General features: G+C 55.6%; 1 protein-coding gene across 3 annotated transcripts in view; it reads left to right on the top strand.

The window, feature by feature from the left end:
- The window catches only part of TTBK1 (tau tubulin kinase 1), a 44,985-nt gene that overhangs the window by 6,842 nt on the left and 16,404 nt on the right, over positions 1-21,739 (top strand). For all 3 annotated transcript variants that reach the window (XM_017547345.2, XM_017547343.2, XM_017547344.2), the window contains exons 3-13: positions 2,362-2,509; positions 2,914-2,987; positions 3,187-3,327; positions 4,170-4,274; positions 4,658-4,723; positions 5,161-5,253; positions 5,340-5,465; positions 7,409-7,563; positions 8,990-9,221; positions 9,486-9,661; positions 12,756-13,317. In XM_017547345.2, coding sequence (XP_017402834.1) covers positions 2,362-2,509; positions 2,914-2,987; positions 3,187-3,327; positions 4,170-4,274; positions 4,658-4,723; positions 5,161-5,253; positions 5,340-5,465; positions 7,409-7,563; positions 8,990-9,221; positions 9,486-9,661; positions 12,756-13,317 — 1,878 coding nt within the window. The remainder of the gene's footprint in view (positions 1-2,361; positions 2,510-2,913; positions 2,988-3,186; positions 3,328-4,169; positions 4,275-4,657; positions 4,724-5,160; positions 5,254-5,339; positions 5,466-7,408; positions 7,564-8,989; positions 9,222-9,485; positions 9,662-12,755; positions 13,318-21,739) is intronic.

The raw sequence follows: 21,739 nt of genomic DNA on the forward strand, positions 1-21,739 counted from the left end.
TTTTTTAGATGGAATTTCTTTCTTGTTGCCCAGGCTGGAGTGCAATGGCATGATCTCAGCTCATTGCAGCCTCTGCCTCCTGGGTTCAAGTGATTCTTCTGCCTCAGCCTCCTGAGTAGCTGGGATTACAGGCACCCACCAACACACCTGGCTAATGTTTTCTATTTTTAGTAGAGACAGGGTTTTGCCATGTTAGCCAGGATCGTCTCAAATTCCTGGCCTCAGGTGATCTGCCCACCTCAGCATCCCAAAGCACTGGGATTACAGCCGTGAGCCACCGGGCCCAGATCTAGCTTTGCTATTAACTGGCAGTGTGACGTGGGGCAAAATACTGCATGTAAAGTGTCTCAGTTTTCCTTCTGTGCAAAACGGGGACTCACATGACCTTCCTCACCTGTGTTGCCAGGAGCCTTTGGGGATTAGCTGAGATGACATCTGTGAGACCAAGATTCTGTTGTTGTTCCCTCCCCTTTGCCCTTTCCTCTGCACTTGCACAAGCAAACCATAAAGGAATCTAGAAGACATTCACATCTCCCCAGAGTTTAAAGTACCCCAGAGGCAGACATGCCATTGTTTCCCTTGAGTCTGAATCTGTCCCCTCCTGGCTCTGAAATCCTGCCTTTAGCTTTTGTCTCCAGAAGAAAGGAACTCTGGCTTCTCACTCTTCCTCCTTCCTCTTTCCCTGTCTCCTTCCTGGACACCAGCACCTTGAAGTTCCCACCCAACATTCTGCTTCTTTTCTAAATCTTCCCTTCCTGCCCCTCTCTCTTTCTCGAGCGATTTCATTGGTAACCTGGCAACTCCCAGCCCTCCAGCTCTGCCCAGTCTTCCTCCCTCCATTCCACAGTGTCAAACACCACTAAACAATCACAGGGCATCTCTGCACTGAACAGACTTTCTGGGCGGGTTCAGAGATGCAGGAGCCTGAACGGACAGAGTCTGCAGGTTGACCAGATCCACAAGCCAGCAGAACAGAGTGAGGGCTCCGATGGTGCACAGAGCAGATAGGCCCTCGCTGAGGCAGCTCCCCAAAGGGGTGAGCATCGAGGTCTACATCCTTCTCTTTTTTTCAGTGGACCTCCTCTGGGGTCATGTACATCTTTCTTAAACCAAACTGGTCCCAGCTTGGAACTTGGCACCTTCTCCCTGCTCCCCCATGCCTGCCAGCAGAGCCCTCACCCTCCAGGACTCCTGGGCCTCTGAGCTGAAATGATTTTGAGCCCCTCCCCAGAACTCAGCTTTGCTCGGCTCCCTGCCAGCTCTTCCTTCACTTCATTGAGGTTCTCCTCCTTGCCTTTCTCACGCCTGCTTTGGGAGGCTGAATGGGGAGGCTGAGGAGTCAGGCTGCTGCTCCATTGTCTACAAGCTCTGGTCCCACCATGCTCCCACAGTGCCCCCTTCCCCATAGAGGAGGCTCACCCTGCTTTGGGGCATCTGACCGGGAGCCTAGGGAGTGATGTGATGTGGTGTGATGTGAGCTTTGGCAGTGAGCATGGGCCACGAACACCCTTTGCGGAATCTCCTGGCCCAAATACTCTCTCCTTCTTGTGACTCCTTGGTGGCTGCCGACCCCAGGGAGTGCCGGCTGCCCCAGGGGATCCATCTGCCCTGAGGCTGGGAGGTCCTGGAACTGGGTTGCTCAGTCTACACAGGGGATGGGGAAACATGATATTTGTTGTCCTAGAGAAGAAAATGTCAAGGGCGGCCCAGTATCTCCTCAGAATCCTACATTAGGCTTTCTCCAGTCTATACAGGGTCACAGGTCTTTTACCCTTTCCTACTACCCACGCTGACATCTGGCCTTGTGTGTGTGTATGTGTGTGTGTGTGTGTGTGTGTGTGTGGTGTGTGTGCTCAGGAGCTGAGCTGTCTCAGGGCACTAGGAGAGGAGGTAGGGGTGCTGATGGGGTGGGGCAAGGAAGAGAGACATGAGATCCTCCTTTTCAAAGACACTCCCTTCTGGCTGGGTGTGTTGGATCACGCCTGTAATTCCAGCACTCTGGGAGGCCAAGGTGGGCAGATCACCTGAGGTCAGGAGTTGGAGACCAGCCTGGCCAACATGGCAAAACCCCATCTCTACTAAAAATAAAAAAAATTAGTCAGGTGTGGTGGCGTGTGCCTGTGGTCCCAGCTACCAGGGAGACTGAGGCACGATAACTGCTTAAACATGGGAGGCAGAGGTTGCAGTGAGCCGAGATCGCACCACTGCACTCCAGCCTGGGTGACAGAGTAAGACTCTGTCTAAAAAAGAAAAAAAAGTTATCCCTCTTCCCCACCCATGAAGGATGCAACCCAGCAGCCGGTGGGATGAGGAGCTGTTCAAACTGATCCCTGAGCATCCTCTATCCCCTCATCTTCATAGCTAAAAAAGATCGGGGGCGGGGGCTTTGGTGAGATCTACGAGGCCATGGACCTGCTGACCAGGGAGAATGTGGCCCTCAAGGTGGAGTCAGCCCAGCAACCCAAGCAGGTCCTCAAGATGGAGGTGGCCGTGCTCAAGAAGCTGCAAGGTTTGGGCTTCGGGGAAGGGGATGGGAGGGAAGAGATGATGGAGCCAGGGGCTAAGAGAAGTGATGAGATCAGAAGCTGGGCTGAGGGAGGAGATGTCGTATGGTGGAGGGAAGAGGGGATGGAGTCAGGAGCTAAGGGGGAGGTGACGAAGCCAGAGTCTAAGAGAGACGGCACTGGAGTCTAAGAGAGTGATGGAGCAGGAGGCTCGGTTGGTGATTAAGGAAGTGATGGAGCTGGAGTTTAGGAAACATGATGAGGCCAAGGCCAGGGAGGTGGTGAGAGAGGCGCTCACAGGGCCAGCGCTGGAGGGACCAGGAATCAAGAGTGCACTAGGAGCCCATCTTAGGGTTGGAAATGAGGAAGAAAGAGTAAGAGCTGGAAGACCTCTGTCTGTGCCCCTCAGGGAAGGACCACGTGTGCAGATTCATCGGCTGTGGCAGGAACGAGAAGTTTAACTATGTAGTGATGCAGCTCCAGGTGAGTCCCCGTGGCCCATCCTCCCTCCCCTCTCCAAGAGCTTGGGCGTGACTCTGGGGAAGGGAAGGGAGACTGTGGCCCCGGGAGAGGGGAGTGGGCACAACCCTTTGGGGTGAGGCTGGGAAGAGTATCACGGTGGTGGTGTCGTCTGGGATGGCGGCGGAGGGTGAGTCTAACCCCCACCTCCACCCCCACGCAGGGCCGGAACCTGGCTGACCTGCGCCGCAGCCAGCCGCGAGGCACCTTCACGCTGAGCACCACGCTGCGGCTGGGCAAGCAGATCTTGGAGTCCATTGAGGCCATCCATTCTGTGGGCTTCCTGCACCGCGACATCAAGCCTGTGAGCACTGCCTCTGAATGCCTCTCTGTTCCCTCCTCCAAAACACACTCCCCAACTCTCCCTGGGTCTCCTGGTTTCTCCTCCACAACCATGGTTGGGACTTGGGTTAAGACAGCCTCTTCTCCCTGAACCCCTTCTCCTCTCCCCTGCTCCCCAGGAGCGTGCGCCGCTGCCTGCCCCTCGGCCATGCCCAGTCCTCTCCTCCATTCTTCCCTTCTGTTCCTTATTTCCCTCTGTTCTTTATTCCCTTCTCTTCCTTATTCCTCGACCCTGACCTGAGAGTCCTGGAACCTAGGAAGGTGAAGGGGCTGGGAAAGGATGGAGGGATGGAGGGAAGGGGATTGAGGGCTGGGGCTTGGCAAGGTGTTCCAAGTAGCTGACTTTGTGGCATCTTGAATCTTTGTGCTAGGAAAAAAACTCCTACTTAAAGAGATGAAAACTGAGGCCCAGAAAGGTTAGTTGAATGGTGCAAGGTCACCCAGCAGGCCTGCTGCCTTAGGCAGCCACACCAGTTACACCAAACCACAACTGCCCTGCTGGGGTGTCCCCAAAATTTGGAGCCGGACAGACCTGGCTGAGCCACCCCTTGCTGTGTGATCTCAGAGATGCTCTCTAAGCTCTTTGATCTTCAGTTTCCTCTTCTCTAAAATGGGAATGATCACACCCACCCCTCAGATGTGAGGCTGTGACTTGGTGCACACATGAATACTGATGTCTCCTTGCGGGCGAGTGAATGTGGGGCTGAGGGTCCTTCACCAGCTGCAGAGCTGTTTCTTGGTGCCCCTTGAGGTGGCCCAGCTGGGGTTGGAGCCCCCAGGGCTCACAGCTGCTGTCTCCCCCAGTCAAACTTTGCCATGGGCAGGCTGCCCTCCACCTACAGGAAGTGCTACATGCTGGACTTCGGGCTGGCCCGGCAGTACACCAACACCACGGGGGATGTGCGGCCCGTGAGTACCGTCGGGGCAGGGAGGACAGTGGAGGGTTCCCCACCTACTCCCAGATCTGGGACCCTTCACTCACTTTTCTTGCAGCTGTCTAAGCTGGCCTGGCCTGGTGTTATCAGCGCCACCCAGCTCTGGGGTCCACACTCGGCCTGTCCGCTGTTAGCCCGCACTCTTGGGGGATGCCACATCCATACCTTGTGATCTTCCTGCCCACTCTGGGCAAGGGGTAGGGTCAGCAGGCAGTTTAGGACTGCAAGGTCAGAGAGCAGGCCCACCCCCAGCTAGGGGAGGTGGTCAGGGTGAAGAGTTAGGCTTGGTAGCAGGGCTGAGAGGTGGCCGAGATGAGGCGCTACCGGGTGACGTTCTTGGTGGTCTCTCTTCCGCAGCCTCGTAATGTGGCCGGGTTTCGAGGAACTGTTCGCTATGCCTCGGTCAATGCCCACAAGAACCGGGTGAGTGGCAGAGCCCAGGCAGAGGGATGTGGAGGCGGGAGGGGCAAAGTCAGGGTGCAGTGTGCTGCTGGGGAGGGATGGGGAGAGGAGGATGAGGTAGGGGCTGCAATCTGCCACCCCAGAGACCCTGAGCTGGAGGAAGCCTCCTCTATAGCAGGCTCAGCGTGGCCTTCTTCATTTGTTTTGGGAACCCCATTTTCTCTGTTCTCACTACAGACCCCTGTCGGGTGAGGAAGCACACATGGTAGTTCTGACTGTGAGACTCTGTGTGTGTGGGAGGGTTGGGGATGGAGCTGTGGCCTCAGGGAGACGCCAGCTCTGTCTTTAGGGGCCTGAGTGGCAGGCCTCCCTGACCGATGCCCCTCAGAGAAGGGTCAGCTGCCCATTCCCAGGGAAGGACCTGAGAGCTGCTGGTGACTCCCTTCCCCCACCCCCAGGAGATGGGCCGCCACGATGACCTGTGGTCCCTCTTCTACATGCTGGTGGAGTTTGCAGTGGGCCAGCTGCCCTGGAGGAAGATCAAGGACAAGGTGAGTCCCAGGCAGCTGGGTCTGAGGCAGGAGAGGGGGTGTGGGGGCAGCTGGGGCTCCATCTCCCCGTGGCCTCTTGCCTCCAGGAGCAGGTAGGGATGATCAAGGAGAAGTATGAGCACCGGATGCTGCTGAAGCACATGCCCTCAGAATTCCACCTCTTCCTGGACCACATTGCCAGCCTCGACTACTTCACCAAGCCCGATTACCAGGTGGGCGCCTGCTACCCTGCCCCTGCTCCCTGGACACCACTCTGTGGGTGACTGTGCCCCAGCACCCTGCTCCTGCTGAGGCTCCACGGCTCTGCCTTGTCCCCGAGCCTCTCCCCCTCGTCTTCTAACTGCAGTAAAGGCACTTGTGCTCTTGTAAACCAGTCACAGCCACGATTTATCAAGAGCACCTGTTCTCAGTGCTTTTCACCTGTTCACTCATTTATGCTTCCAAGCAAGCCTTTGATGATAACGAGTGCTCCTTATATTATTATTCCAGCTTTTTTTTTTTTTTTTTTTGAGACATAGTCTTGCCTTGTTGTCCAGGCTGGAGTGCAGTGGCGAGATCTCGGCTCACTGCAACCTCTGCCTCCCAGGTTTAAGCAATTCTCCTGCCTCAGCCTCCTGAGTAGCTGGGACTACAGGTGCACACCACCATGCCCGGATAATTTTTGCATTTTTAGTTGAGATGAGGTTTCACCAATGTGACCAGGTGAACTTGAGCTCCTGATCTTGTGATCCACACTCCTCAGCCTCCCAAAGTGCTGGGATTACAGGTGTAAGCCACCACACCTGGCCCCAGCTCTTAATAATTAATGAAGCTGGCCAGGTATAATGGCTCACACCAGTAATCCCAGCACTTTGGGAGGCCGAGGTGGGTGGATCACTTGAGGTTAAAAGTTCAAGACCAGCCTGGTCAACATGGTAAAACCCTGTCTCTACTAAAAATATAAAAATCAGCCAGGTGTGGTGGCAGGTGCCTGTAGTCCCAGCTACCCAATACGCTGAGACGTGAGAATTGCTTGAACTTAGGAGGTGGAGGTTGCAGTGAGTTAAGATTAAACCACTGCACTCATGCCTGGATGACAGAGCAAGACTCCATCTCAAACAAACACATGAACAAAAATAATCAATGAAGCCAAATGCTTTTAAGTACTTTACATGAAAACTCTGTGGGAGGCAAGTGGGATGATCATTCCCATTTCATAGATGAGGGAACTGAGGCCCAATATTGTGGTTAGGAGCAGGGCTGGGCTCAGGCACATCTTCTGATTCCGAGTCCAGTGCTCTTTCCAAGCCTCTATCACCACAGCCCATGGGACCCATTGTCCCTGATCAGAGAATGGGGGAACAGCAGCAGCAGCGTTCCGCCTGGAATCCACTATGAGCCAGGCACAATGCTGTGCACTTTGGGAGCAGAGACAGTCTCGGGCACACAGGAGGCACTCGATCAAGGGCTCCTGTCAGCAGAGAGAATCTGCCCTGTGCTCTGGAGACAGCCAAGCCAGAGTGGAGTGTTCTGAGGATCCCAGAGGGTCTATAACTGTCTGCCACCTCCTGAACCCAGAGCCTGAAAGAGATGGCCCCTGAGCTTGGCTTAGCCTCGTCGGATCCGCAAGGCCACACAGCTGCAAGCACCCCCCAGGCTGGGGCCCTGTGCTGGCTGCTAGGGATGCAGAGTTGGCAGATAGGCATGTGGACGATTCAAACTGACGCACTGTGCCCCGTAGGGCAGCTCTATGGTGGGGAGAATGCATGGGGAAGCTGCAGAGAGGAGACAATGAGTGGGAGAGGTTCCCCAGCAGAGGGCAGCCTGTGCAGAGGCGGCAGCCCACGAGTGGGTTTGGAAACTCCTAATGGTTTAGGTTGCCGACATGGTGGAAATGGCAGAGGCAGTTGGGGATGGTAACCAGGGGACAGATCTCAGAGGGTTCATGTCCAGCCAGTGGCGCTTAATCCAAGACGATAATTTACATGTTGATTTGCATATCATGTGCATGTTTTCATTTACAATCAATGTGCCCTTCTCCTTCCAATGCCCCCTTCAGGCCCATTCCTGTCCTGGAAAGTCCCTCTCTTCCCCCTGCAATCCCAGCAACTGCCCCTTCCTCCTGGCTAGCCCCCGGGTCACCTCTCTGTCCTCCCACCACCCCCACCCCCTGCAGTTGATCATGTCGGTGTTTGAGAACAGCATGAAGGAGCGGGGCATTGCCGAGAATGAGGCCTTTGACTGGGAGAAGGCAGGCACCGATGCCCTCCTGTCCACGAGCACCTCCACCCCGCCCCAGCAGAACACCCGGCAGACGGCAGCCATGTTTGGGTGAGTCTCAGGAAGGGGACCCGCCAGCCCCTGCCTGGAGCTGTTATCCAGGAGGGCAGGCTGTCCTCACTTTTCTTCCTACCTGGCCCCAGAGGGCAGGTGGTTCCCTCCTCTCTTCCTATCTGGACACATTTGGCTGTTTTTCCTATTCTTGGTGCCCACTGGTGGAGTTCTGGAACTTGGGGAAATTCTGCCCCATCTCCACCCTCAATCTGAGCATAGAGTGGGCATCTTCCTCATTTGGAGTTTTTGACTTTAGTGGGTTCCCTGGGGGAGCAGGGAACTCTAAGTGAAATTACCTGAGCCTCGAAGTTTGCCTCTTTCTCATCGTTCATATGCATGAATTTAATGGCCATGTCTTGAGGCCATACACTTAAAAGTTATAGCTCCTGCCCTCCAAGCACTCTCAGCTGAGTCTGAATGTTTGAAGTCAATCGCTGGGTCAGCATTTCAGAACCATGTGATGGGCACAAAGACAGAGGTGGTCCAGGGAGGAGCTGGAGTTGGAAGGGGCTCTCCACCCAGCCCCCGGAGCAAGCCAAGGAGAGAAGTGGGCAGGGGCTTCAGGGTCATCTTTAGGAAGGAGACTTCACAGGACTTGGTAGCACATTGCAATGCCCAGTTCCATACAGGCAGTGCTTAAAGAACTCTAAAACGTAATAATAAAGGAAGATTAAATAATAAAGATTTTAAGTATATATTCAGGGCAACTTCAATCTATGCTCCCAGACTGCAAAATAATAACAAAAGAAAAGTAAATTTAAAAGGAACTCCAAAGTGATTCTCCTTTTTTTTTTTTTTTTTTTTGAGATGGAGTCTGGCTGTGTCACCCAGGCTGGAGTACAGTGGCATGATCTCAGCTTACTGCAAACTGCACCTCCTGAGTTCAAACAATTCTCCTGCCCCAGCCTCCCAAGTAGCTGAGATTACAGGTGCACGCCACCACACCTGGCTAATTTTTGTATTTTTAGTAGACATGAAGTTTCACCATGTTGGCCAGGAAGGTCTCCATCTCTTGACCTCATGATCCGCCCGCCTCGGCCTCCCAAAGTGTTGGGATTACAGGTGTGAGCCACCACACCCGGCCAGTGATTCTCCTTTTTAGACCCACTCCTGGGTCTAAAAGAAGCCAGACAGTGAACACCAGTGGAAATCTGGCAGGGCCTTGAACGACAGCAAGATCCCCTAAGTCAACGGAGCTAGATGGTGACATTTCCTTTGTGGCCCCTGCCAGCTTGAGGGTGGTCTGGTCTCAGAGACTTTGTGCGCCAGGAATGGTGTTGGGCCTGAACACTCTCACCCCTGCCGGGACCTTCTCTGTGCCCACTCCTGGGGGTGGTCTCCAGGGCTTTGCTGATAGGAGGGGGCCGCGGGAGGAGAGGGCACCTGGCCAGCCTTGCCCATGGCTTCCTCCGGTCCTCTCCAGGGTGGTGAATGTGACACCGGTGCCTGGGGACCTGCTCCGAGAGAACACCGAGGATGTGCTACAGGGAGAGCACCTGAGCGACCAGGAGAATGCACCCCCAATTCTGCCCGGGAGGCCCTCTGAAGGGCTGGGCCCCAGTCCCCACCTTGTCCCCCACCCTGGGGGTCCTGAGGCTGAAGTCTGGGAAGAGACAGATGTCAACCGGAACAAACTCCGGATCAACATCGGCAAAGTAACTGCAGCCAGGGCGAAGGGCGCGGGTGGCCTTTCCCCTCACCCCCGACTCCCAGCCTTGGGCCCCCGCCCTGTTCCTCCTGAGTGCCTGGTCCCCAGCCGTCTGCCTGCCAGCCTTGCCTCTGTTTCCTGGTCCCTCCCCGCCCTAGCCTCGCCGCGCCTCCCATCATCATCCTCTGTCTCTGTCTCCTTCACCCTGAGGAGACCATCGGCCCACAGCCGCCACATCAGCCCCAGCTCATGGCACTCCCCTCTCCTGCAGAGCCCCTGTGTGGAGGAGGAACAGAGCCGAGGCGTGGGGGTCCCCAGTTCCCCGGTGCGTGCCCCCCCAGACTCCCCCACAACCCCAGTCCGTTCTCTGCGCTACCGGAGGGTGAACAGCCCCGAGTCAGAGAGGCTGTCCACGGCAGACGGGCGAGTGGAGCTACCTGAGAGGAGGTGGGTCTGGGGGCCGGGGGCATGGTTGGGGCCTGAGGTCCCTCCGCCTTCACGTGGCTGGTCTGGAGGAAAAGTCAGATGTGTGGTGGAAGTGGGCAGACCCTGGTTATACTTGGGCCTGGATCAGACTCAGTTGGGGCCAGAGACAGGGTCTGAGAGACCCAGTGGGGGATCCAGAGAGGTCCTGGCTCATGCCAGGAAAGGGCATGGGTGGAGTGCGGGCTGCAGGAGGGACAGGCTGGGTGCCCCGGGCCCAGGAGGGGTGAGGGGTGAGTTGGTAGGTGGGTGTGTGTGCTTCCAGAGCCTCTTCTCCTGGAGACTAATTATAGATGCTTCAAGTGCAGCTGAGGTAGGCTCTCCGCAGCTTTGGGGGAGGGGGCCTGGAAACTGCTGGAAGAGAGGACAGGCCAAGTTTTGGGGTTCAGGGCTGAGAGATCTGAAGTCACAGAGTGGAGGGGACCAGCGGGAACCCGGTTGGTGAAAAGGAGTGTTGTAGCGTTGAGAACCTAGGTGAGCCTTTGGGAGGGAAAGGGAGGAGGGTGGGAGGGTGGTCTGTTGACCTCGGATGGTGGGCAGACAACAGGGGCCAAGGCCTAGTCCCCACCTGTGCTGATGGTGGGTGGGACAGCATCAGGTGGGGAGGCCCCTGAGAAACTGCCACTTTCCGTTGGCCTCTGAGTGGGACTTCACTCCACAGTAGGACTGGGGCCTTCTCTGAACCAGAAAAGGGGTCTCTTCCAAAGAGATAAGGGGGGTATCCTTTCTGGCACCCAATCAGTGTGTCTCCTCGTGAGCAGCCTCAGTCCTCACTCACACACTCACAGCTTGGCCTACCTGGGACTGAAGACCACCATTTTCATCCATGGTAGCCTGGAGTCCCTCAGCGTGGAGGGTTCTGGAAATGGGGAAACGAGGAAAGACAGTTTGGAAGGGATCCGAGTGAAGAGCGGGGGGAAATGCCTTCAACGAGACAGTATTGAGGAGCTGTCTGCTTTTAGGGAACAAGAAGCAAATTGGTTTGGCTCACAGTGACCCCCAGTTGCAGGGGTGGTAGGGACAGTTGAGGGCTGAACAGGATTCATGGACAGCAGACGGTCTGGATGGGCTCTGGGGCTCTTGGGAGCACAAGACGGGATGAAGCAGTTGGGATTCAGATTTCCCACCCCGCCGTCTCCTGTCTCCAGCCCTCTGTCCGAGCCTCCACCACGCACACACTTGCGCACACATGCACGCACACACACAGGAACACATACGCACACACACACATGCACACACTCAAGCACCACTAGCCCTGGGACTTTGGCACCCTTTCTCCCCTTTACGTCCATCAAAACAAACTGTGCCTCAGAAAGGAAATGATATCAGCCGTTTACATGGGAGCATAAATATAAGACCCTAGGTGGTCTCTCTCAGGGGTGTTTTATTTAAGTCTTATTAACAAGTCAATAAAAATATTGCGCACAGTCAGATCGGGCAGGTCCCATGTAGGCTGGGGCGAGAGTGTTTTGAGAAAGCCCCGCCGGTGGTTCTCATGGGCACCCCTGCCTCTGCAGCTGAAGAGCCATTGAACTACAGGCTCCATGCTGGGGAGAGTTAAAGTCAGGCCACACCCCGCCACAGCCTGAATGTGAGGGAGTGGCACACACTCCAGATAGGTTAGGCCTCCGTGGCAGCTCTCAGTGGGGTACCCTGGCATTTGGGAGAGGGCAATTCTTCCTTGTGTAGCATCCCCCACACTATTGTAGAACCAGAAATACCATCCTCTTGGGGCTGGTATGGCCCCAAGTTGAGAGGCTCTGAAAGTAATGTCAGATTCACAGTACAGTTCAAGATAACAAGGCCGGGGGCGGTGGCTCACGCCTCAAATCCCAGCACTTTGGGAGGCTGAGGCAGGTGGATCAGCTTAGGTCAGGAGTTCGAGACCAGCCTGGCCAACATGATGGAACCCTGTCTCTATTAAAAATACAAAAATTAGCTGGGCGTGGTGACAAATGCCTGTAATCCCCGCTACTTGGGAGACTGAGGCAGGAGAATTAGCTTCGACCTGGGAGGCGGAGGTCGCAATGAGCCGAGATCGAGCCATTGCACTCCAGCCTGGGCGACAGAGCGAGACTTCATCTCAAAAAAAAAAAAAAAAAAAAAGAAAAATATAATGACAGAAGAGATATCCCAATGCAGCATCAATGCCCCTGGGGTAAAAAGTCAGATGGGACCTAGTCCCTGCTCGGCAGAGCTCACAGTCTCCTGGGGAGACAGATTATGTGAACAGACATGAGGTTCCCCTGTGATGATAGACATACAAATCACTAATCCTTGTGGGATGGGAAAGGCAGGCACCTGCCCAAGGCCACAGCCGACCTGTATCAGACAGCAAAGAGTAGCAGGATGGGCTGTGTGTGGGGAGCAGTCCTATGGGGAGAGGTCACGTCAGGGGTGGGCCATAAGAGGGGAATCCGAGATGGGCTGGCAAGGGAAATGGGGAAACTGAGCTATAGCCCGGCTGCGAGAGGCCTTGAGTATAAACCAAGGAATGTAGACTTTGTTGCTGGGGCCGGGGAGTCACTGGAGTTTGTTGAGCTGGTGCTAAGAAGGCCATCTTGGGGGTGATGAAACCAGCCAGGCAGGCCTGGAGGGTGGTGGCAGAAGAGGCTGGAAGGCCCTCTGTACACTCAAGTGCCAGTTAGGTGTGTTTGCCTGGAAGCAGCAGGAAGCAGCCACTGGTGGGTGTGAGCACTGGACAGGCAAGAACAAAGCTTGCCTGAGGAAGATTAGCTTCCCTAGGGTGGTGCAGGAGAGAGCGTGCCTTGCACAGAGTTTATTTTCTGCTTGTTTGTATTCCTGGAGCACGGTAAGCATTCAGAAACATTTGTTGAATGAATGAATGAATGAACGAACGAACAAAGCCTTGATAGGAAGTGAGGTTGGATAGGAAGTGAGGTTGGAGGGTGACAACCTACAGGTAACTGGCCTGGCCCAGGGTGGGAGGGCTACTGTGGTCAGGTTTCGGGAGTCACGCCCCACCCTGCCACCTGCATGGGGTCCTTGGGGGTCCAGCGGGCCTAGGCATTGAGCCCCATGAGGGGTGGCTTTGCAGGTCACGGATGGATCTGCCTGGCTCACCCTCGCGCCAGGCCTGCTCCTCGCAGCCAGCCCAGATGCTGTCAGTGGACACAGGCCATGCTGACCGGCAGGCCAGCGGCCGTATGGACGTGTCAGCCTCTGTGGAGCAGGAGGCCCTGAGCAATGCCTTCCGCTCAGTGCCGCTGGCTGAGGAGGAGGACTTCGATAGCAAAGAATGGGTCATCATCGACAAGGAGACGGAGCTCAAGGACTTCCCTCCGGGGGCTGAGCCCAGCACGTCGGGCACCACGGACGAGGAGCCCGAGGAGCTGCGGCCACTGCCCGAGGAGGGCGAGGAGCGGCGGCGGCTGGGGGCAGAACCCACCGTCCGGCCCCGGGGACGCAGCATGCAGACGCTGGCAGAGGAGGACCTGCAGCGTTTGCTGCCCCAGCCCCTGCCACCCCAGCTGAGCCAGGCTGATGGCCGTTCCGAGACGTCACAGCCCCCCACGCCCGGCAGCCCTTCCCACTCACCCCTGCACTCGGGACCGCGCCCTCGACGGAGAGAGTCAGACCCCACAGGCCCACAGAGACAGGTAAGGTTGGGCTTGCACCCCACTCCTCATCTTCAGGTGCCCAGAGTCCTGGTGTGTAGGCCTGGGGAGCTCCACACGTGTGGGTACCACTGACCAGTAACCCAGCAGTCACAGGGCAGTAATGGAGGGAGACAGGCTTAAGGGTCTGAAACCGTGTTTAGAGGGCAGGCAAGGCTCCACAGAGGAAGTGTCCTCTCCATTCTGGGTTGAGTCTGGCACTGTGAGAAATGAAGCCAAGTGACAAGGCAGGAGAAAGGCCTCGTAGGCCACGGGCACGTGTTTTGCACAGGCCTGGAGCAGTGTGCTGATGGCACGGTACAGCAGGGTGCTAGGTCGGCCCTGGGCCCTGCCACGGAGGGCCTCGGGGCTACGCTAACGGGTTGGGGCTTGATGCTGCAGGTTTGGCGAGCCACTGAAGGTTTTTAAACAGGGGTGCAACATGATTACATTGGTGCTGTTGAATGATCCTTGGGCTGCTGTGTGGAAAATGGACTGAAGTGGCATGAAACTAGATGCAGGCAGGCCACCTGGCAGGCAGTGGCAGTAGAGTACCCCAGTGGCTTGGGCTGGGGTGAGGCTGTGGATGTGGGGCAAGGTGGATAGTGCCAAGGATGTTGAGGAGAGGCCAAGAGGGCTGTGATGGAGCAGGGGCTGGGGCGTCTGGTGTCTCGGCTGATGCCCTGAATGGTTTTGAAGGGAGTGAGAATTCAGATTTAAATACAATGACCTGGCTAGTGCGGTGGCTCAGGCCTGTAACCCCAGCACTTTGGGAGACCAAGGTGGGCAGATCATGGGTTATCTGAGGTCAGGAGTTAGAGACCAGCCCAGTCAATATGGTGAAACCCTGTCTCTACTCAAAATACAAAAAATTAGCCAGGCATGGTGGTGCCTGCCTGTAATCCCAGCTGCTTGGGAGGTTGAGGCATGAGAATTGCCTGAACCTGGGAGGCAGCAGTTGCAGTGAGCCAATTATCGTGCCATTGCACTCCAGCCTGGGTGACAGAGCAAGACTCCGACTCAAAATAAAAATAAAATAATAAAATAAAATAACCTCATGGTATCTAAGAGATGTTTATGTGTAAGCACCTGAGGCTCAGGAGAGGGATCTCAGTTAGAAATACAAATCTGGGGGTTTGGGAACCGTGGGAGTGGGTGATGTTACCCAAGGGGACTGTGGAACCCAAAAGTGAGGGTGGAAGCTGAGAGGTGCTCACATCTGTGGGGAATGAGAGGAGAAGGAGCTCTGCATGATGAGTGAGAGGGAGAGGTCAGAGCATGGGAGGAGCATGGGGGAGAAGGTCCCCAAATCAGGGTAGGAGAGGCCTGGGGGGCAGCAGGGAGAAGTGGGAGGTGGTTCCCACAGTCAGGGAAGCCTTCATGGAGGAGGTGAGCTCAGAGAGCCAGGTGGATGGCCATGGGGAGAAGTGGAGCCAGGGAGACAGAGACTCTAGATTAGGCACAGGGACCAGTGTGTTGGGTGCCTTTGGAGGGGCCAGTCTGGCTGCAATGGCACCTCCTTGTGTGGGAGGACTGAGGAACAAGGCTGGAAGGGCAGGGAGGGGCCAGATGGTGGCCAAACTGCAAAATGTCTCATAGTATTTAGGCTATTTTCTTCTGACAAGGACAGGGTGTCAGAACAGGCAGAGAGCCACTGGCCTGGCCAGGATTCGCTATGTGGGACAAGGCTGACCTCTGACCTGGGAAATGGACGAAAACCACAGCACTGTGTACCAAATGGGGCCTGTGAACCCGCAGAGGGGCTGGGGGGAGCCATGGGGGTGATGCTGGAAGGGGCTCAGGGGCTGCGCCGCGTTCCACACAGTGGTCCCACGTTGGGGATGTGCACTCTAGGTGGCTCTGGGAGGTGCCCAGGTGTCGGGCCAGGGGCCAGTTCTACCACTTGCTCAGATTGGGAGGCCTTGCCTGGGATCACGTGGGTGCCCTGGGAAAAGCAGCTGTGGGCAGGACTGTGTTCAGACCCCATCCCTATCTAGAGGTCCCTCCTAGAAGAGAGGACCTCTGAGCTGTGATCCTGGGGAGTGTGCATCCCAGCCTTGCCTGGACACTGGAAACTTGGGGTTTAAAAAGTGGGGCCTGTGAGTTCTCACCCAGAGAGGCCCTTGCTGGCCTGAGTTGTAGGCGCAGCCCTGGAAGCCTTGGCAGTCACATGGGCTGGCACAACTGTGTTGTGAACTAGCCATTGCTCCTACCACACCCAGCACCAGTAAGCAGGAGAGGGATCAAAATGTTTGGGGCTCCTTGCTCCGCTCTCATTCATTCGCCCATACTCACTGAGCATTTACCGTGTGCCACGTACCACGGGCATCAGAGGTGACTTGCGTCATAGGTTGTACCCGCAGGAAGTACAAGGTCTAGGGAGGGTGACAGACAGTGTCAAGAGAGAGCCCAGAATTAAAGTCGGGAGACGCAGGTCTGGACCTGACGCAGCAGGTCCCTTCCCAGCAACTGGGGGCCAGTCTGTCCCTTTCTGGGTCTCCAGGTGAGGGAGCTGAGGTTCAATTTCTGAGGTTCATCTCTAAAGTTTTTCTTACCTGCAGATTCCTACCTGTGTCTTGGGACTCATCCTCACTTTGGGGAATTCTGGCCGAGGTGGGGAGAGATTTGGCTGGATGGGGAAGCAAAGGCCGATTCTGTAATCAGTCAGTCTCGGGCTTGGGTCCTCCTTGCGACAGGGATGGGCACTACCTGTTTCAGCAATAGATACATTGTGTGTGTCTTTGGGGGTGAGGTATTTGTGGGTCTCGGGTTCCCCACAGTGTACAGAACGGAGGCTGGGTAGCATTCTGCCACTGCGCATGTGCGTTTGTGTCAGCAGAACTCAAGCCGTGCACTGGTGGATGGATGTGTCCACATGTATGTGCCTGCATGTGGGTGCACATGTTATTGCATTTGTGTAGAATATGCAGCATGTCTGCAAGTGTGTACAGAACCACAGACGCCTAGAATGTCAAAGCATTGCTATTGATGATAACCATGGCAGTAGTAATTCTAATGACGACAATAGTTAGCACTTTAGGGTCTACTACATGCCAGACACTGTCCTAAGAACTCTCATGTTTACATGTATATTCCTCACAGCAACACTGTGGACAGGGAATCCTGATTTTACAGTAAGGAAACTAAGATTCAGAGAAGCACACTTTCTAGCCCAGCTGGTGACCACTAGTTGGTAAGTCTTAGCACTGGGACTTGAACCCAGGCAGCTCATCCCGAGATCTGAGCTCTGAGTCATTTAGTCTGAGGTCTGTGAGCTTAACAGAGAACATACAGGCCAGAGAGAGCAGATGGTTTGTGCAGGATCAGAGAGAGCCCGGAGTGTATGTGTGTGTGTGTGTGTGTGTGTGTGTGCACACTCACTGTCTGGGCCACGTCAGCAGGTGTGCCTGTGGGCTTATCAGTGTGCAGGGCAGCCTCTGTGTGTGCCTCTGGATGAATAAATGGGGTACAACATGTTTTGCCAAGCACTTTAGGACAGCAGGGTGAAGCAGAGATCTTCCTTCATCAAGGGGAGAGGAGCAGGGAGAAATGGACGGACCTATTTTTTCTTTCTGTCTTTTGGCTGGCCTGAACGAAGTGCTGAGCCCAGCTGAAGCCTATGTGGGGCCTCCCAAATCTGACTGCATCCTAGAATTACAGTTTTGGGGACTCTCCACCCACAGGTGGAGATTCTGCAGCTCAGGGCAGTCAGGAAGTCTCTGCAGGAATACCCTCTTCCCCACCACCTTTTTGGAGGCACCTTCTCTAGAGCTACCTCAGTTTTCTCAGTGCCTGATGTGTGAACTTTCTCATAACACCAGTCATTTAAACTATGAGCACCTGCAACTTTGTCACCTGGACATGTGGGAAGCCAGGAGGAAAACAGTGTGAAAGCAGGCACAATTTAAAAATATCTATTGTTCTTTGGTGATAGTTTTTTGTTTGTTTGTTTTTTCACACACCTGGCTTTCTTCTTAAAGACATTTAAAGTGCAAATTAGGAGTGGTGGGGAAAGCTAGGGCAAGGGCGAAGGAGGCTAGCAGGTGTGTGATTTGGGGGAGGGCTGTTTGCCTGCCTTTTCGGGTTGTCTCTGGCTGACAGCACTTCAGGTCAGCATTCCTGAGTACACAGACACTGCCTGGCAGCCACCAAAGCATTTACCTGCCACGTGCTGGGCAGTGTGCTGGGGGCTGGGGGACAAAGAACAATAAAGCTGCCCAGTCCTGCCCTTTTGGAGCTCAGGGTCACGAGGGATGAGGTGGAGATGCAAAGGTTGAGAAAGATGTTTACAGTCGAGGTCCATCAGGGAAATAACAGAACACTCTTATCTGCTCTAGCCGGGAACTTGCAGGGGAGGAAGCTGGAGCAGTCTCAGAGGTGATATTTCACCACCTGGTGTTGAGGAAAAGCAGGTGGCCACAAGTGGTGCCCAGTCTGAAGGGCAAGAGCACTCTGGGATTCAGTGCCATCCTATGAAAATCTGCTTGGCAGCTGAGCAAACTCTGGCTGGAATGCTAAACTCCAGCACCCACAGGTGCTGTGAAAGGAGGCTTTGAGCAACGATGGTGCCCCTGTCCCTTGGTCTCTCTGGGTGGGCCTTAGACCCCTAACCCTTAGTACAGATGGGACTAGCTCAGAAGGACCCTAGACAAGAAGCTGAAAGGGAAATCAAGGTGGGAGCAAAGCCAGTCCTATTAGAATGTTCTCTCTCTGGCCTGCTCTGCTGGAGGTTCCGTGCAAAGTCTCTGTACCTTCATTTGACATCAGCAAGGGATGCTGGAGCTCAGTGTCCCAGGCCCCCTCCTTTCGGAGGAGCTAGCCCAGCCAGTCCTCGCTGCCCACTATAAAAGCAATTTCAACTGGCCTCAGTCTCAGGAAGAGAGTGGGGTCGGGCTGGGAGAGGTTTGGTAACACCCTGGGCACCATTTCTATCCCCACATGCCTGAAACACCTCCACTTCATGTGAAGGGCATGGAGGCACAGGGCAGAATTCTTCCTGAAGGCGATGAGGCAGCGGCTCTGCCCAGCCCCGTACACAGGCTGCCTGGTGGCTCAGCCTTTGAGGGGGCAGGGAAAAAGCCACTTTCAAGAAATGACTTCAATTTGCCCCTCCTCCCACGAGTCCATCCGTTTCCTCATTTGGAAGAGTGATTTAAAATTAGATACTAAAATGGCTCAGAGAGCACAGCATTTACTCCACGGCGGGCACTGTTCCAAGTGCTGCACATCTTGTAACATCCAGTCCTCATGACCACACTTTGAGGTGGGCACCATTATGACCCCCATTGTACAGAGGGGGAAACTGAATCTCAGAGAGGTGCAGTAACTTGCTCAAGGTCACCCGATTTTAAGTGGTGGAGTTGGGATTCAAACACCAGCAACTGGGCTCTGGAGTCCCACCTTATGCCACATTGTCACCCAGATCCCAACACTTCCTGTGATGAGGCAGGAGTGCCAAGGCGGAGGGGTGCAGGGAACGTTTCTGAGACCTGATGAGTAGCATGGAATGTAGCTGGAGAGACAGGCAGCACACAGCTGCCATCACATGGCAAGGAACTCTCTCAGAGCACAGAGCCGCTTTCCCGAGAGAAAGGGTTCCCCAGTCCAGAACAACCCTAAGCTAGGTAGGGCTAAGCCAGGAAGACTTCCTGGAGGAGGTGAGTGGCCAAGGTCTCAGCAAGGAGACCATGGTGTGAGAAGTGCCTGAGAGGAGGAGGAGGGGGAAGGGCGTTGGAGGCCAGAGCCTAGATTCTGAGGCAGGACCTTGGGGCGGGTGGTCTGCACCCTCCTCCACCCTGCCCGACCCCGCCCACTTGCCCGGGACGCCGGCGCCGCAGGGGCTGTGAGCGGTGGGTGGCCCCGGAGACGGAGCTGTCGAGTCTGTGCCTGACACCTCTTTTCCCTCCACTCTCTTGGTCTCTTTCAGTTGGAGGAGGACAGACTCTCGGGGCACTCCCTCCCGCGGTACAGCCCCCTGCGACGACTGGCGTCCTCCGTGTTCTCCTCCTCCACGCTGGAGACGGAGCATTACCCTCACCCCGGCGGCGGCGGCTCCTCGGGCTCCTCCGGTTCCCTCATTCAGCGCAGCCGCTCGGCCGAGAGCAGCCCCGTGCGGGCGCCCCACCGGCGCCACGCGCCCCTCGCTGCTGGCAACCACAGACTCGTGCCCTCGGTGCTCCGCATCTCGCGGTCCCAGCTGCAGCAGGTGTGGGCCCGGTTCACCCACAAGACCTAGGCTGGGCCCCCCCCCTCCTGGAGGGGGCAGGTGGGGGGGGTGGGGAGCAGGCAGAGACCATGGTTCCTTCCCAGGACGCAATAATCACACACTCACACACGCCATCCCACCCCATCATGCAATACAGCCCCCGAGAACGTTGGCCCAAGGTACTGTAATACTCCCACCCCAAGCAGAGTCTCCGTCCCACCCCACATCAGCTCCCTTTGTAGGTGCCAGCCAAATGGTGCAGGGAGGGGTGGGGCTGGTGCCGTTTCCTGGACAGGGCAGGTGCGCTCAGCTGGAGCCACTGGTGGGCTGGAGTCCGGTGGAAAGTGAGGTGTCAGGGAGATGAGGCCTGCAGGGCCAGAAGCACTCTGGCATGGGCTTTGTTATGTTTAATCTCTGATCTCTTGGCATGGCTGGGTCTGATCCACCCCAAGGGGCCGGCGGGAGACCAAGACCCCTCCGTGTGTGTGTGTGTGTGTGTGTGTGTGTGTGTGTGTGTGTGTGTTCCTGTGTCCCTGTGTATGGGATGGAGGCCAGGCCAGCCAGGTTTGGAATGTGGTGGGGAGTGTCTCAATGCTCAGTGATGGGGGGAGGCAGGCCTGTGACCTAGTGAGCCCTTCCCAGGTCATTGTTATTGAGGACAGAGTTCCTCCCTCACACATCTTACCCCAGGAAGGCTCGGTCCATGGTAGGCTGCCCCTCCCCCAAGACACCTGTGCCATCACTCCCTGGTAAGACTGCTTGTCTGTCCTCGGCACCTCAGGAGCTGAGGATGGATGAGAGGGGCCTGGGATCCACCTCTCAAAGCAGGCTGGAACCTAGCAGCAAGGAGACCCAGCTTAGCAACAGTGGCAGCACAGGTAGTTGTTTAGGATGAGGCGAGAAACTGTGCTCGGCAGCAAAACCAGTGTCTCAGGACAAATCCCAGGTGGGAGCAGCCCCACCCTCTGCCCTTCTCAGAGGGTGACTCCTTCCTGTAGGTGCTTGGTCAGCCCCCAGGGGTGGTGGTGAAGACACAGCAGAAGAGAGGCAGGTGGGATAGGGATCTGGACACATGGGGGTGGGGAAGGGTCAGGATGCCAGCTTGCTCATGCCTCTTCTGCCCATTTCTCAGCCCCCAACCTTCATTGCAGGGAGCCCAAGGTTCCCTTTCTTCATCCTGCCCATGTCAGCCAGCACCTCTATTCCCCTGGGGAAGGGGGTAGTAGTAGAGTGGGTACCAGAAAGGGCAGTGCCTGTATGGGGAGGGGAGGAGGCCCGAGGATTTGCAAAATGTTTATTTCAGTAAGACTGTGTCTGTATGTTTGCTTGTGTGCATGCGCATACACTTGTGTATAAGAGTGTGCTTACGAACGAGCGTTTGTGCATGTGGCAGGGCTGCCATGGATAAATGCTCAGGTTGTGCACTTTGCAATTCCAGGAAGTGTTATTTGCACAGACCTCAATGTGACTGGCACGTGGCGAAGTTGCATAGTGCTCTATGAGTGTGTGGGCACGTGTGCGTTAGGGAGCCAGGAAGATGTCTATGCAGTCTTGGTTTCCTATGCACCTTCTCTCATCACAGCTTCACTCTTCTACCCCTCTCTCCCGTGACCTCTTCTTGGCCCATCAATTCCCCAGATGTCTCTGGTTAGAGTAGAGGCCTCAGGGCCCTGGCCCCTGCCTGGGGGTGCCATAAGTGTGGTGGGCAGTGCCCTGGAGCCAAACTGTCCACACAGATGGCCAGCATCATGGTATGGCTCATCCACGCCATCCACAGGAGCCACTCCATAGCCACACACTTCTTTCCCCAAAATCTTGCGTTGTAAATAATTTTATTTATTTATTTATTTATTTATTTATTTATGAGGATGTCTGGGCCAAGAACACCTTCTCCATCTGGCAAAAGCCAGATTTGGGTTCTAATACTTGTGCCCTGCCCCCACCCCCACTTCAGCTGCTCACTTTTGAATCTCCCCAAACCCAAGCCTCTGCTGCCCTCCAGGCTGTTTTGGATGGCTTTTTGCACCCTGCTCAGGCAGTAGGTAGGAGAGGGTCAAGGGAGACCCTTTAGGAAGGGACAGAAAACAAAAAGCACAAAGGTGAGGGGGTGAGGCTGAACAGTGGACCCCACTCCCCTCCTGCTGGCACTGCCTTCCCCAGCCCCCTCCTCTTACCCTCCTCCCATCCACCCCAGGTAGTGGCACGAGCTGAAGTGAAGGA

This window comes from Cebus imitator, unplaced genomic scaffold, assembly GCF_001604975.1.
Source record: "Cebus imitator isolate Cc_AM_T3 unplaced genomic scaffold, Cebus_imitator-1.0 Scaffold197, whole genome shotgun sequence".
NCBI classification, from domain to species: domain Eukaryota; kingdom Metazoa; phylum Chordata; class Mammalia; order Primates; family Cebidae; genus Cebus; species Cebus imitator.